This window comes from Chiloscyllium plagiosum, unplaced genomic scaffold (genome assembly GCF_037043375.1).
Source record: "Chiloscyllium plagiosum isolate Xiang-an unplaced genomic scaffold, Cpla_swu_hap1 HiC_scaffold_8, whole genome shotgun sequence".
NCBI classification, from domain to species: Eukaryota; Metazoa; Chordata; class Chondrichthyes; order Orectolobiformes; family Hemiscylliidae; genus Chiloscyllium; species Chiloscyllium plagiosum.
The window spans coordinates 100,300,917-100,314,680 of NW_028270146.1; the positions used below are offsets into that span (position 1 = coordinate 100,300,917).

General features: G+C 44.5%; 1 protein-coding gene across 2 annotated transcripts in view; it reads right to left on the minus strand.

The window, feature by feature from the left end:
* Positions 1–13,764, minus strand: part of LOC122553871 (1-phosphatidylinositol 4,5-bisphosphate phosphodiesterase beta-2-like) — a 145,704-nt gene that overhangs the window by 91,159 nt on the left and 40,781 nt on the right. The window contains exons 5-10 of one of the 2 annotated variants that reach the window (XM_043698320.2): positions 12,977–13,056; positions 9,784–9,837; positions 9,248–9,323; positions 7,153–7,253; positions 5,092–5,258; positions 1,251–1,397 (exon numbers count right to left, since the gene is read on the minus strand). In XM_043698320.2, coding sequence (XP_043554255.1) covers positions 1,251–1,397; positions 5,092–5,258; positions 7,153–7,253; positions 9,248–9,323; positions 9,784–9,837; positions 12,977–13,056 — 625 coding nt within the window. The remainder of the gene's footprint in view (positions 1–1,250; positions 1,398–5,091; positions 5,259–7,152; positions 7,254–9,247; positions 9,324–9,783; positions 9,838–12,976; positions 13,057–13,764) is intronic. The other variant, XM_043698321.2, reaches the window with a different exon arrangement.

Genomic DNA, 13,764 nt, shown 5'->3' on the forward strand with positions numbered 1-13,764 from the left:
CCCTCAAAACCTTTCCCATTCATGTGCTTATCCAAATGTCTCTTAAACATAATTGTACCTCCATCCACCACTTCCCCAGGAAGTTCAAACCACCCTTTGTGTAAAAAATTTGCCCCAATGTCTTTTTTAAATCGCTCTCCTCTCACCTTAAAAATGTCCCCAGTCTTAAAATTCCCTATCCTAGGAAAAAGACAACTACCATTAACTCTCTCTATACCCCTTGTTATTTTATAAAATTCTATAAGGTCACCTCTCAACTTCTTATGCTCCAGTGAAAAACGTCCCAGCCTATCCAACCTTTCCTTATAACTCAAACCTTCAATACTTGGCAACATCCTGGTGCATCTATTCTGAACCCTCTTCAGCCTAATAATATCCTTCCTATCAATGGTACACAGCTTCACTGATCAGCATATATATTCATCAATAATACATACATTCATCAATAGATATAGATCTTTGTGACTGGGTACACACATAGGTCAATGAGCACAGTTAACCTTCAATATATATCAATATTCTGCAAGTGCACATACTTCATAATGAATACTCAATATATGTTCATCAACGTTTATTCCTATTCATTCACACTGTTGCACAACCTCCAGCAGGTCTCTGCATACATGAAAGGATGTACTCATCAAAATATAAATATATTGAATGAATGTACATATTTACGAATCATATTTATTAGTGGGAATACCTTGTTTCAAAATGGTTTTGTGTGGCACAGTAATAGTGCCCCTACCTCTGACCCAGGAGGCCTGGATTCAAATCCCACCTGCTCCAGAGGAGTGTAATAAGATCTCTTATCAGGTTAATTAGAAAATGTATGTATTTATTGAAGTATCTGCATACTCATCAACTAAACAACTGTGAACACAAGATGAAAGGAAATGGCCTGTAGTACTTGGCCTTCAGCACCAATTGCTGCATCACTTTTATTGATTAATGGGTAGCCTTCTCAGAGACCCCTGCAAAATGATTTCTAGCACAAAACAGCAAGTATGTGTTTAATATTCATCACTCTCTTCCTCACTCATTCCCTTTGCATCCATAAAACAGCAGCTGTATGGGAACACAGCACCCTGCAAGTTCCCCTATTATCCACATACTATCCTGATTTGGAAATATATTGCTATTCCTTCACTGTGGCTGAGTCAAAACCCTGACAACATTGAGAGTGAATCTACAGCACTCCCAATCCCTCTTTTTTTCAGGATTTATTTGGGTCCCGCCATGTTTTTTACCAGTGAGGTATGTGTTGTGAGAGGAGTTGATAAAGTAATGTGACAGAGGCTGCGTCATGTCCTGATACACCGTCAGTCTGTCTGGGTACAACAGACAGTTCTCTGGCCCAGATAAATACCAGACTAGCCCTTCCGGAGACATGTGACCTGTGAAGAAACCAAAAGAGTCTCAGTTAGATCAGAGAGTGAGCTGTTTCAAAGTGGATCTGGTGGGCCCTGGAAGCTACGCATGATTGGGTCTTCAAATTCAACAGTAAAATGATATGTTAATAGCCATTGAGCAGGTGTTAACAAAAGGTTCGAAAAGTGTCGCGCTGGAAAAGCACAGCAGGTCATTGCAGCATCCTAGGAGCAACAGAATCAATGTTTCAGGCATACGTGATGAAGGATTTATGCCCAAAATGTTGACTCTCCTGCTCCTTGGATGCTGCCTGACCTGCTGTGCTTTTCCAGCGTCACACTTTTCGACTCTGATCTCCAGCATCTGCAGTTCTCACTTTCTTCCATTTACGTAAGATTATTTGAAGTAACCTCAATTCCATATACCCCACTCTAAGGATTTGTCATTTCCCTCTCATTCTACACTCAACGTTTATTAGTTAAGTATTATTTCATGTTATATTAGTAAACGTTTTTGTATTAGTTAAAGCAAACTACTATGGGTGCTGGAAATCTGAAACAGACGCTGAGAATGCTGGAGAAACTCAGCAAGTCTGGCAACATCTGTAGAGAAGCAAACAGTTAATGTTTCGAGTCCAGTTTGACTCCTCTTCAGAACCTGAAGGACGTTCATTCTGCATTCAGTTCGTCATATCCTCCTCATTGCCCTCAATAACAACAATGTGCAGATATCAAGTGTCTTTTAAGATAATAGAGCACTCCAAAGTGATTTACTTCCCTGCCTAAAGATATGTCACAGAATCCCTGCAATGTGGCAGTGGGCCATTCAGCCCATCAAGGCCATGCTGACCTTTCATAACAGCATCCTACCCAGACCCACCCCCTCACTGTAACCCTGTCTATCCCATATCCTTTGACTGTGGGAGGAAACCAGAGCATCCAGAGGAAACCCATGCAGACTCGGGGAGAATGGACAAACTCCACCCAATTGCCCAAGGCTGGAATTGAACCCAAATCCCTAGCACTGTGAAGCAGCAGTGCTAGCGACCAAGCTGCCCCACCTTTTGCAGAATCACGTCAAAGTGCCTGTGTTTTTGGCTTGGTCAAGGGTAAGATAAAGGGGGCCTTGGGTCTATCTGAGCTGGAATGGGTTCGAACCCAAAGTCTAGAAGAATGGTTCCAGGGATGAGGAACTTCAGTGATGAGGATAAACTGAAGAAGTTGGCAGTGTCCTCTTTGGAGAGCAGAAGCTGAGAAGAGATTAAGTAGAGGGTTTCATAATCACAAGCAGGAGCTGGATAGAGTAGATGGTAAGAAGCTGTTCCAACTTGTAAAAAGAATATGAACAAGTGGGCCATAGATTTACAGTGACCTTCAAATAAAACAAGGGTGCTGTGAGAAAAGTATTTTTCACATAGTAAGTAGTTGGGGTCTGGAATGCATTGCCTGGAAGTGTGGTGGAGGCAAGTTCAATTGAGGCATTCAAGAGGGGCATTGGATGGTGTTTAAAAATGTGTTGCTGGAAAAGCGCAGCAGGTCAGGCAGCATCAAAGGAGAAGGAGAATCGACGTTTCGGGCATAAGCCCTTCTTCAGGAAGAAGGGCTTATGCCTGAAACGTCGATTCTCCTTCTCCTTTGATGCTGCCTAACCTGCTGCGCTTTTCCAGCAACACATTTTTAAGCTCTGATCCCCAGCATCTGCAGTCCTCACTTTCTCCGCATTGGATGGTGTGCATGGTTGTGAGGTGGGGGGGTTCCTCCGTCACTATCACCACCTGCTGGTGGCGGTCCCAGAGGCTCGGCTCCCTATCTCAGTGTCTTCCAACACCATCGCCACCTACAATTGGTGGTTCTGTTACACAAGTTTAATGGGAATACATGAATCAGACTGACGTTTCACCCCAGGTTAGTTGGAATGAAAAGGCGAGAGATTGGTGCTAGGGAATAGAATCGGTACAGACACAATGGGCTGAACAAAATAATAGCGATTCTTGATTCGATCTGAGCAATGGCATCTGCCCAAACCCTCACCCTTTTCAAAGCGTTCTCAAACAAAATTCAACACACAGCCACATGTATCATTGAGTCATAAAGTATGAGAAGGGGCCCTTCATCCCATCTAGACTGTGCTGCCATGTGTGTGTCCAGCACCCCCCACCTGTCTTACATTTACCGTTAGACCTATTAAGGCTTCTAAGTGGCCAACTAAAAAGGTCATTCTGTTGCCGCCATTTTGCAGGGGAGTTAGGCGGCTTTAGCCACGTGGACTGGTACTGGGTGAGACAGGGGACCCATTTACAAGTGTTCTTGAACCCAGTCCCATGCCCCATTTTAGCCCCCTCACTGCGAATGACCTTCGCCCTTCCCCATCTTACTCAACCTACGGATTGACATGGGTCTCTCTGGGTGGCAAGGCAGCCTGCAATCCTGGGAGTGGCCACTGCTTCCAACTGGCACTGCTGGGACTCCATCTGATTGGCCAGCAGCCTCTGGGAGGTGAGATTTCTGTGAGTAAGAGAAGCATAGTCTGTCCCCGGGATGATTACCTGAGGGTACTGCGTTTGTGATTTACCTGGGGCCAGGGTGGAGGGTAGGGTTTGCGCGTGGAAGATCGCAGCACCCCATGAAGTCCAAACCTGTTAGGTCAGAGGAACCAAGGAGCCTCATTGAGTAGGAGTAAAAGGTTGACAGAAATAAGGAGGCAATTTCTGAGGGACAAAGCAGGAAGTATGATTACCAGCGGTGGAATGATTAAAGCCTGGAATTGTAAAGAAGTCAGCCGTCACAGTGAGTTACAACTCAGAGAAGAGGTTGCAGATAAACGAAAGTGCAAACCCATGGAACACTTTGAAAACAAGGAGGAGAGTTTTAGAATCAAGTTGTTGCTTTACAGTGAGAATACCTGAAACAGAGTGACCTTTCACCCCAGGTTGTTGGGAATGTGACCTCATGTGACATGAGATTTGAACACACAGAAGCCCCAAAGATCATGAGGTGGAATTCCTTGTCCCACTGGCATCAGGTTATTACAAATGAGAAGGGAAATCAAGGATAAACAATGAACTATTTACTGTACATACTTGGAGCAGAACTCATGGGCTACTGCTAGTAACTAATCTACTCCCCCACCTTCCCATCTGCTCTCCTTCTACAAAAGACACTAAGAGCTGAAAATGTGTTGCTGGAAAAGCGCAGCAGGTCAGGCAGCATCCAAGGAGCAGGAGAATCGACGTTTCGGGCATAAGCCCTTCTTCAGGAATCTCCAGCATCTGCAGCAAAAAGAAACTCCAGCATTTGCAGCCCTCACTTTCTCTAAAAGACACTAAGAGTCTACTTTACGACCCCAGCTATCCTCCCTCACTGCCACCACCTGCCAGTGCTCAGCTCCCTCTCTCAGTGCCCTCCAATACCATCACTGCCTCCTGCTGGAAAGTCCTGCTACACCAGTTCAGTGGGAATATATGAATCAAATAGACCTTTCATCCAAGGTTAATGGGAATACATGAATAGGACTGACCATTCACCCCAAGATAGTGGGAATACTTGAGTAAGACTAACCTTTCACTCCAAGTTAATGAGAATACATGACTAGGACTAACCTTACACACAAGGTTAGTGGGAATGCATAATAGGATCGACCTTTCATCCCAGGTTAGTGGGAATACATGAATCAGACTGACCTTTCACTTCAGGTTAGTGGGAATACATGAATAAGACTGACCTTTATGAATGTTATTTTTTGCAGGTTCATATTTCTCAATCAGTTTCTGCACTTGTTCAGGTTGTGCTAGTTTAAAAAGAAAGTCAGGGAGTCGGGAATCCCTCTGGATTGTGTTTATAAAGGTGGACAGCTGTTGTCGAGTCAAGTATGGCTTTACCATCACATCCCTGAGAAAGAGAGAAGATTGACCTGTGAATTCAACCACCTGTCTCACTAGCTCGAGAGTTCACAGAATATACAAGCTGCATCATACTTCATGTACACATTATCCAACCAGCTTAATCCCATCCTCATTATCTGTGTAAAGGTGTCCTGATGCTACTGGATTAGTAATCCAGAGGCCCAGGTTCGTGTTCCAGGGACATAGGTTCAAATCCCACTACTGCCATTGTTGTTTCAATTCAGAATTCATTCATTTCAATTAAAATTGAAAGCCAGGGTTTATGTGATCCTTATCAAATTGAGACCAAAACCCATCTGGTTCACTCATGTCCTTCAGAGAAGGAAATCTGCCATCCTTACCTGGTGTGGCCTACATGTGACTCCAGACCATCGGTAGTCTGGTTCACTATTAATTTCCTGAGTCAGCCACTCAACTTAGAGCAATTAGGAATGGGCAATGAATGCTGGCCTAGCCAGTGATATCCACATCCCGTGAAAGAATAGAGGAAACAAAATGTAAACTGTAACCCATCATGGGGTCGACTAACTCCCCAAAAAATAAGTATAATCATCCCTCCATTCATCCCTTCCTCTGTCTGTAAATTCTTCCAGATTCATGTAAAGATTTGATAAAATATTGAGCGGTAGATAGGCAGAGAGCTCTCCACTAGGTCATGGAAACTGCCCTTAGAGGGGGTCTCTGTGCTGCCATGATATTTTCTCTCCCTGAGGTTCACTGCTTACAGCCAACACCCGATCAGGTTACAGAAATCCAGGCAAACCCTGGGACAAAGTGACAGTAGAATGTACAGTTCAGGAATGGATCTCAATTCACACTGAACAGAAGCATTTTTCACTATTGTAGAAACCAAGAAACCAGGAACTCATTATTGACTTTCAGCGGGATGTTACTCATGTCCCCCCACCCCCCTTACACATTAACAGCACAGAGGTGGAAAGAGTGGAGAGTGTCAAGCTCCTGGGAGTGGTCATCCACAACAAGCTTTCTTGGATTCTTCATGTGGACACACTGGTTACAAAGGCCCAATGACGTCTCCTTCCTCAGGCAGCTGAGGAAATTTGGCATGACGGTGAATACCCTTACCAGCTTTTTTAGGTGTGCCATCGAGAGCATCCTGTCTGGATGTATCTCTACCTGGTATGGCGACTGTACCATTCAGGATCAGAGACGGTTACAGAGAGTGGTGAACTCGGCCCGGACAATCACAAAGGCCAACTTCCCATCTATAGAATCTATCTACCAGGCCCGCTGTCAAGTAAAGGCCACCAGCATTCTCAAAGCTTCATCCCACCTTGGCAACGTTTTTCTACAACCTCTACCACCAGCCAGTTTTGCAACAGTTTCTACCCTACTGTTGTTAGAATACTGAATGGACTCACAAACTCTTAACATTCGCCTGTACGTGTTTTGGTTTTTGCCGCTGGTTGCCTATTATTTACTTATCTATGCTAGTTAACTCTGTGATTAGATTAGATTACTTTACAGTGTGGAAACAGGCCCTTCGGCCCAACAAGTCCACACCGTCCTGCCGAAGCGCAACCCACCCATACCCCGACATTTACCCCTTATTTAACACTACGGATAATTTAGCATGGCCAATTCACCTGACCTGCACATCTTTGGACTGTGGGAGGAAACCGGAGCACCCGGAGGAAACCCACGCAGACACGGGGAGAATGTGCAAACTCCACACAGTCAGTCGCTGGAGTCTGGAATTGAACCCGGGTCTCTGGCGCTGTGAGGCAGCAGTGCTAACCACTGTGCCACCGTGCCGCCCGTGATCTGTCTGTATTGCTCGCAAGACAAAGTTTTTCACTGTGCCTCGGTGCGCGTGACAATAAATTCAATTCAGGTCAAAATTTGAGGAAGAGCCTTACATCAGTTCGAAGATCTGATTGACTTCTGGCCAGAGACACAGATGCGACAGAAACACTTTGAAGGTCGATTCAGTGAAATCTTCCGGATTGATCAAGTCGGTCTGAATATAAACAGTAAGAGAAACATTATTAAGGAGGGTCTTGTTAATGGGTGTGGCAGCTATTGACTGAGCGACCGTAGTCTCTGGATGCACTGTAATCCTGGGTTTGGGTGGAGTGTGCAGCTGTAATCTCTGCAGGGGAGCTGTAATTCCTGTGGAGACTGTAATAGGAACATAGCTGTTAGCCACAAGAAGAGATCACCAGGTCTTTGTTCTTGCTCCACCTTTCAATAGGATGATGGACAAACTCTGGGGCGTGACCATCTCTATAGGGGAGACTGTAATCTTTGGAATGATTGTAACCTCTTAGGAGTGACAGGATTGTACCCTTTATGGGGCTGTAATAGAAATGTAGAGAAACAAAAATGAGTGAGAAGAGGCCACTCACCCCTTCAAGTCTGCTCTTCCATTGAACACTGTTATGACACAGAGGTGAACCTCCCCTGTTAATTAAACCAAATACCCAGAAAAGCTCACCTCGCCTCGTAATCTGTTCAAATATGAGTGACAGAGAACTCCCAAATTCCACTATTTAAAGAAAATAATCAATTTATTTTTAACTCTAAAAGTGAACATTAAACAACTATTCACAATTCTAATTCCCCCCTTTCGTTTAACTGCTTATTATCGGTCTTCAACTTTATACCAATATGCTGTTCCAATAAAACACTTATTAAAATTACATTAACTTTATTTCAAAACCACACAGCCACTGTCGTCTTCTGTTCTTTCTTCTTCCAGCTAAAGATCTCCCTGGGTTACTTCTTTGATTTTACTGCAGGTATATTTCATATGAAAAGGTACCTTTGATTGAGAGTGTTCCCTAATTTCTGGAGAGCAAGGTGTTAGTTCTCCCTACATTTCTGTCTGGTTTGCAATTGCTCTCTGACCAATTTTCAAAATGTCTGCATTTTATACCCCTAACATTGGATCATCTCATTGGTTCGATGTTGGCAAAGCAATAAATTCAAACTCAATTGGGTTTTGGTATCCTGGGGCATAATTTAAACTGATTGGTTAAATTCGAATTGTTATCAAAACAGCAAACAGCAAAATAGCAACCAAAACTCCGGTTTCTATTTCACAGCCAAATGATACATAGTTTCAATTTTCCAGTACACTCTGGGACTGCCATCTGGTCATATATACAGGTGGTTGTAAGCTCTCAATTCAGAACAGCATTCACTCTCTCTTAAAGGTACAGTACACATCTTCAACTTCATAACAATACAATCATGGCGGGTGAGAGAAGATTTACTAGACTAGAGTGATCAGGTTGACTTGTGAGAAAAGGCTAGACAGATTGGGCCTATATCATCTGGAGTTTAGAAGAGTCAGAGGTGACTTAATTGAAACATCTAAGATCATGAGGGGACTTGACTGAGTGGATGTATAAAGGATTCTGGGAGAATCTAGAACTAGGGGTCAAAGTTTAAAAATAAAGGGGCACCTGTTTAAAACAGAGATGAGGAAACATACTTTTTCTCTGAGGATTAAGGGACTTTGGAATTTCCTTCCTCAAAAAGTAGTGCATGCAGAATCTTTAAATATTTTGTAGGCCGAGGGAGATCGTATTGATCTGATTTGTTTTGATTTATCATTGTCACATGTACTGAGATACAGTGAGAAGTACAGTTTTGCATGCTATCCTGCTAATGTACGTAAGTACATCAGGGTAATAGACAGAATGCAGAATATAGGTTACAGCTATGGCGAAGATGCAAAGAAAGATCAACTCTAATAAATGAGAGGTCCGTTCATAAGTCTGATAATAGTGGGGAAGAAGTTGTTCCTGAATCTGTTGATACATGTTTTCAACTTTTGTGAAACAAACTTTTTCTAAGCAAGGGGGTGAAAGATTATCGGGGATAGGTCAGAAGGTAGAGTTCGGTTTATAATCACAGCAGCCACATCTTATTGAACGGCAGATTCTCCCACTCTTGACCATATGTTTACAGTAGTTTACAGCATGATATGGTTCAGTTGACACTCACCTTGAGCCTGGGGAGTTGACTCGCAACCAGTGCTGCTTCTACCCTCTTCCTGTCAGCTGGAAACATCTGGTAAATACTGCAGACATGAGAGAAGAGAACACCCTGAACTCCACAAAGTAAAAAAACCAAGAGAATTGAAGATGCTGTAAGTCAGCAGAAATCGCAAAAGCAGAAATCGCTGGAAAAGCTCAGCAGGTCTGGCAGCATCTATGGAGAGACATCAGAGATAATCTTTCTAGTTCTAGTCCTGAGGAAAGGTGATTCCAGTTCTGAGGAAGGGTCACCCTCAACCCAAAATGTCAACTTTATTTCTCTCTGTTGAATTGAGTTTTTACACCAATTTCTGTTTTGTTTGTGACCCTTAACTCCACAGTGACTTAAATGACAGCAATACTTTATCATCAATGAGTTATTTAAATATCAGGATCAGTGGTTAAATTCAATGATTTGTCCACAGAGATTATTGTTACATCTGAGATTTTTTCAATTCCAGACCTCCAAAGTTGAGATTATTTCTTTTAAAATTCTCTACATACTTTCTGACTGGAATTCTTCTCTCTTCATTCACAAATAATTTTATCTTTGTGTACCTGCAATAGATAAAACAACAGAACCAGTCAACATTTCTCACAGATTCCTGAGCTCTCAGCGTGGACTGACCTACATCCATCAACTGCCAGTTCCTGACTGGATCAGTGCCAGAACTGTGGCCTGGGGGTAGTTGTGAGAACGGGTCACAGAGTGGAGGGTAAACCCATGAGACGATTAGTGAGTGGCTGGGTTAGGTTGGGGAGCTGGGGTGGTGTAGGATATGATCAATGAGGAAATAGGATCAAGATGGCTCAATGGTTTGCATTATTGCCTCACAGCGTCAGAGATCCAGGTTCAATTCCAGCCTTGGGCGACTGTCTGTGTGGAGTTTGCACTTTCTCCCTGTGTCTGCATGGATTTCCTCTGGGTGCACTGGTTTCCTCCCACAGTTCAAATATGGTGCAGGTTAGGTGAATTGACTGTGCAAAATTGCCCATATTGTTCAGGAATTTGTAGGTTAGGTGCATTGGTCATGGAAGTGTAGGGTAGGGTAGGGGAGTGGGTCTGGGCGGGATACTCTTTAGAGAATTGGTGTGTGCCTGTTCGGCCTAATGGCCTGTTTCCATGCTGTGGGGATTATATGGTATCAGGGCACTGATTCTTAGAGAAAAGGAGATTGTTGAAGAAAGGAGGCAGCGAATGATGGAGGGGGCGGGGCACAGTTGGTATTAGATTAGATTAGATTACTTACAGTGTGGAAACAGGCCCTTCGGCCCAACAAGTCCACACCGACCCGCCGAAGCGCAACCCACCCATACCCCTACATCTACCCCTTTAACCTAACACTACGGGCAATTTAGCATGGCCAATTCACCTGACCCGCACATCTTTGTGACTGTGGGAGGAAACCGGAGCACCCGGAGGAAACCCACGCAGACACGGGGAGAATGTGCAAACTCCACACAGTCAGTCGCCTGAGTCGGGAATTGAACCCGGGTCTACAGGCGCTGTGAGGCAGCAGTGCTAACCACTGGGCCACCGTGCCGCCCACTGACCCGCACATCTTTGTGACTGTGGGAGGAAACCGGAGCACCCGGAGGAAACCCACGCAGACACGGGGAGAATGTGCAAACTCCACACAGTCAGTCGCCTGAGTCGGGAATTGAACCCGGGTCTACAGGCGCTGTGAGGCAGCAGTGCTAACCACTGGGCCACGGTGCCGCCCACGGCACGGTGGCAGTATCTTTGGGTCAGCATGTTTGTATGTATACCTGTGTGTTGATGTGTGCATGGCTGTGTGTATACGTATCAGTGTGTCTGTTTGTGTGTTGATATTTGTAAGTAGGGTATGTGTGTGTGTGTGTCACCATGGTAGAGAAGTTCAAGACTAGAAAGCATAATTTTAAGGTGAAAGGAGAAAGATTTAAAAGGGACCTGAAGGTCTACTTTTTCACGCAGAGGGTGGTTTGAACACCAGAGGAAGTGGTAGATACAGATACAGTTACGACATTTAAAAGATATTAAGACAGGTATATGAATTGGAAAGGTTTAGAGGGGTATGGGCCAAACACAGGCAAATGAGGCTAGATCAGTCGAGGAAACCTGGTCAGCATGGATGAGTTGGACTGAAAATTCTGCTTCCATGCTGTACATCTCCATGATTCTATGACCTCATGTCTGTGTGTGTGTGTGTGTGTGAAGCAAGAAAGTAAAAACCTACAGGATCACGGTGGAAGAGTGGGAAAGTCAAGATACTTATATTGTTCAAAGTCACAGTTGTGATGTATGATTCAATGGCGTAGTAAAGAGTTTACAACTGAAACATATTTTCTTCTGCATTTGGATTCCTGATCTGGATGAGAGGCCTCCCAGTGGTGTCGGGGGGCTGTATCAGGGAACCTGACAGCTCCTTGGGCCTCTGACAGGGTAGGTTCATGAAGCAAGCCTGTAATCTCTGAGGGACGGGGCATGAACAGTGTATCTGAATCCACAGTGTCATGGTATACATAGCACTGTCTTTATGTGGGCAGGAGGCAGATGGAGTTTAATTTAGATAAATGTGAGGTGCTGCATTTTGGAAAGGCAAATCGGGGCAGAGATCTGTGAAACTTTGCAGAGGGTCATAGATAGTTTAAACGAGTGGGCAAAGGTCTGTCAGATGGAGTAAAATATTAATAAATGTGGAGTCATCTTTTTTGGTAGGAATAACAGTAAAAAGGATTATTATTTTAATGGTAAAAATTTGCAGCATTCTGTCGTTGTGCATGAAACACAGAAGGTTGGTCTGCGGGTACAACAAGTAAGGCAAATGGAATTTTGTCCTTCATTGCTCAAGGGATTGAGTTTAAAAGCAGGGAGGTTAGGTTGCAGGGGATGCAGACGAGGTTCACTAAGTTTATTCTTGAGTTGAGCCGGTTGGTTTATGAGGAGAGACTGAGTAGACTAAGATTATATTCATTGGAATTTAGAAGAATGAGGGGGCTCTTTATATAAAATTATGAAGGGAATAGATAAGATAGAAGTAGAGAGAATGTTTCCACTGGCAGGTGAAACTAGGACAAGAGGGTGTAGCCTCAAAATTAGGGGGAGCAGATTTAGGATCAAATTGAGAAGGAACTTCTTCACCTAGAGAGTTGTGGAATTCCATGCTCAGTGAAGCAGTTGAGGCTTCCTCATTGAATGTTTTTAAAGCTAAGATAGATAATTTTTTGAACAGTAAAGGAATTAAGTGTTATGGTGAGAGGGCAGGTAAGTGGAGCTGAGTCCATGAAAAGATCAGCCATAATCTTACTGAATGGCGGAGTGGGCTCGAAGGGCCAGATGGCCTACTCCTGCTTCTAGTTCTTATGTTCTTATGACTCACACATTAACATACACACTGTCACCCACACACATTCTCTCACACACATTAACACACTCTCCCTCAGACCCACACCAATACACACTCTCCCTCAGACCCACACCAACACACACACTCCCCCAGACCCACACCAACACACACCCTCTCTTTCACACTCGCACCAACACACACTCTCCCTTAGACCTGCACCAACACACGCTCTCACACGGTCACACGAACAGACACACTCTGTCAGACCCACACTCAGTGCCTGTGAGGGTGTTGTATTTTAAAGAGTCCCTACCATGTGGTTGAAGGTGTTTTGGCAGAATGTGCACAGAGCTTTGATGAAGACTTACATTTTCTGGATGGAGACCGATCGAGGGGGATTGTGTGACAGCACATGAGTCGCGAGATTGAGTATTTCATCAGCCCAACCCTATGGAGAATAGGCAAAGTTACAAGTGAGGGACCAGAGAGTGTGAGCCTGTATCTGTATCAGCACGACACACACACACACCGTCAGGACGGACTGGGGAGCAGTGCAATGTCAGAGCTCCGGGAAAGACAGAGCTCAGTGACTGCTTTATTTGCAGATTATTTTTACAAGCACTGGCAATGTCTTCCTGCAGGAAGCACAAATTCAGTCAGAAACCACATCCCTCCAACTTCCGATACATACTCCCTCTCCCCACTCACATCGCCAGAACAAAGAAAGGAGACAGGGACCCGCCAGGGTTCCTTCAGTCTTTAACCCCACTGTACCCTAATTACCCGGTCCAATCTTCCGTCAAACAGCACAGACCACCCAGCAATACTGAGGGAGCCCTGAACTGCTGGAGGGTCAGTACTGAGGGAGTGCTCTAATGTCAAAGAGTCAGTACTTATGGAGCATTGTACTGTCAGAGGATCAATACTGAGGGAGTGCTGCACTGTCAGAAAGTCAGTACAGAGGGAGTGCTGCACTGTCAGAGGGTCAGTGCTGAGGGAGTGCTGCACTATCGGAGGGTCAGTGCTGAGGGAGTGCTGCACTGTCGGAGGATCAGTACTGAGGGAGTGCTGCACTGTCGGAGGGTGCTGAGTTGTGCTGATATTGGAGAGTGATATTTTTGTTGTGATTTCACAGACAGCCTGTCTCTCTGGAACA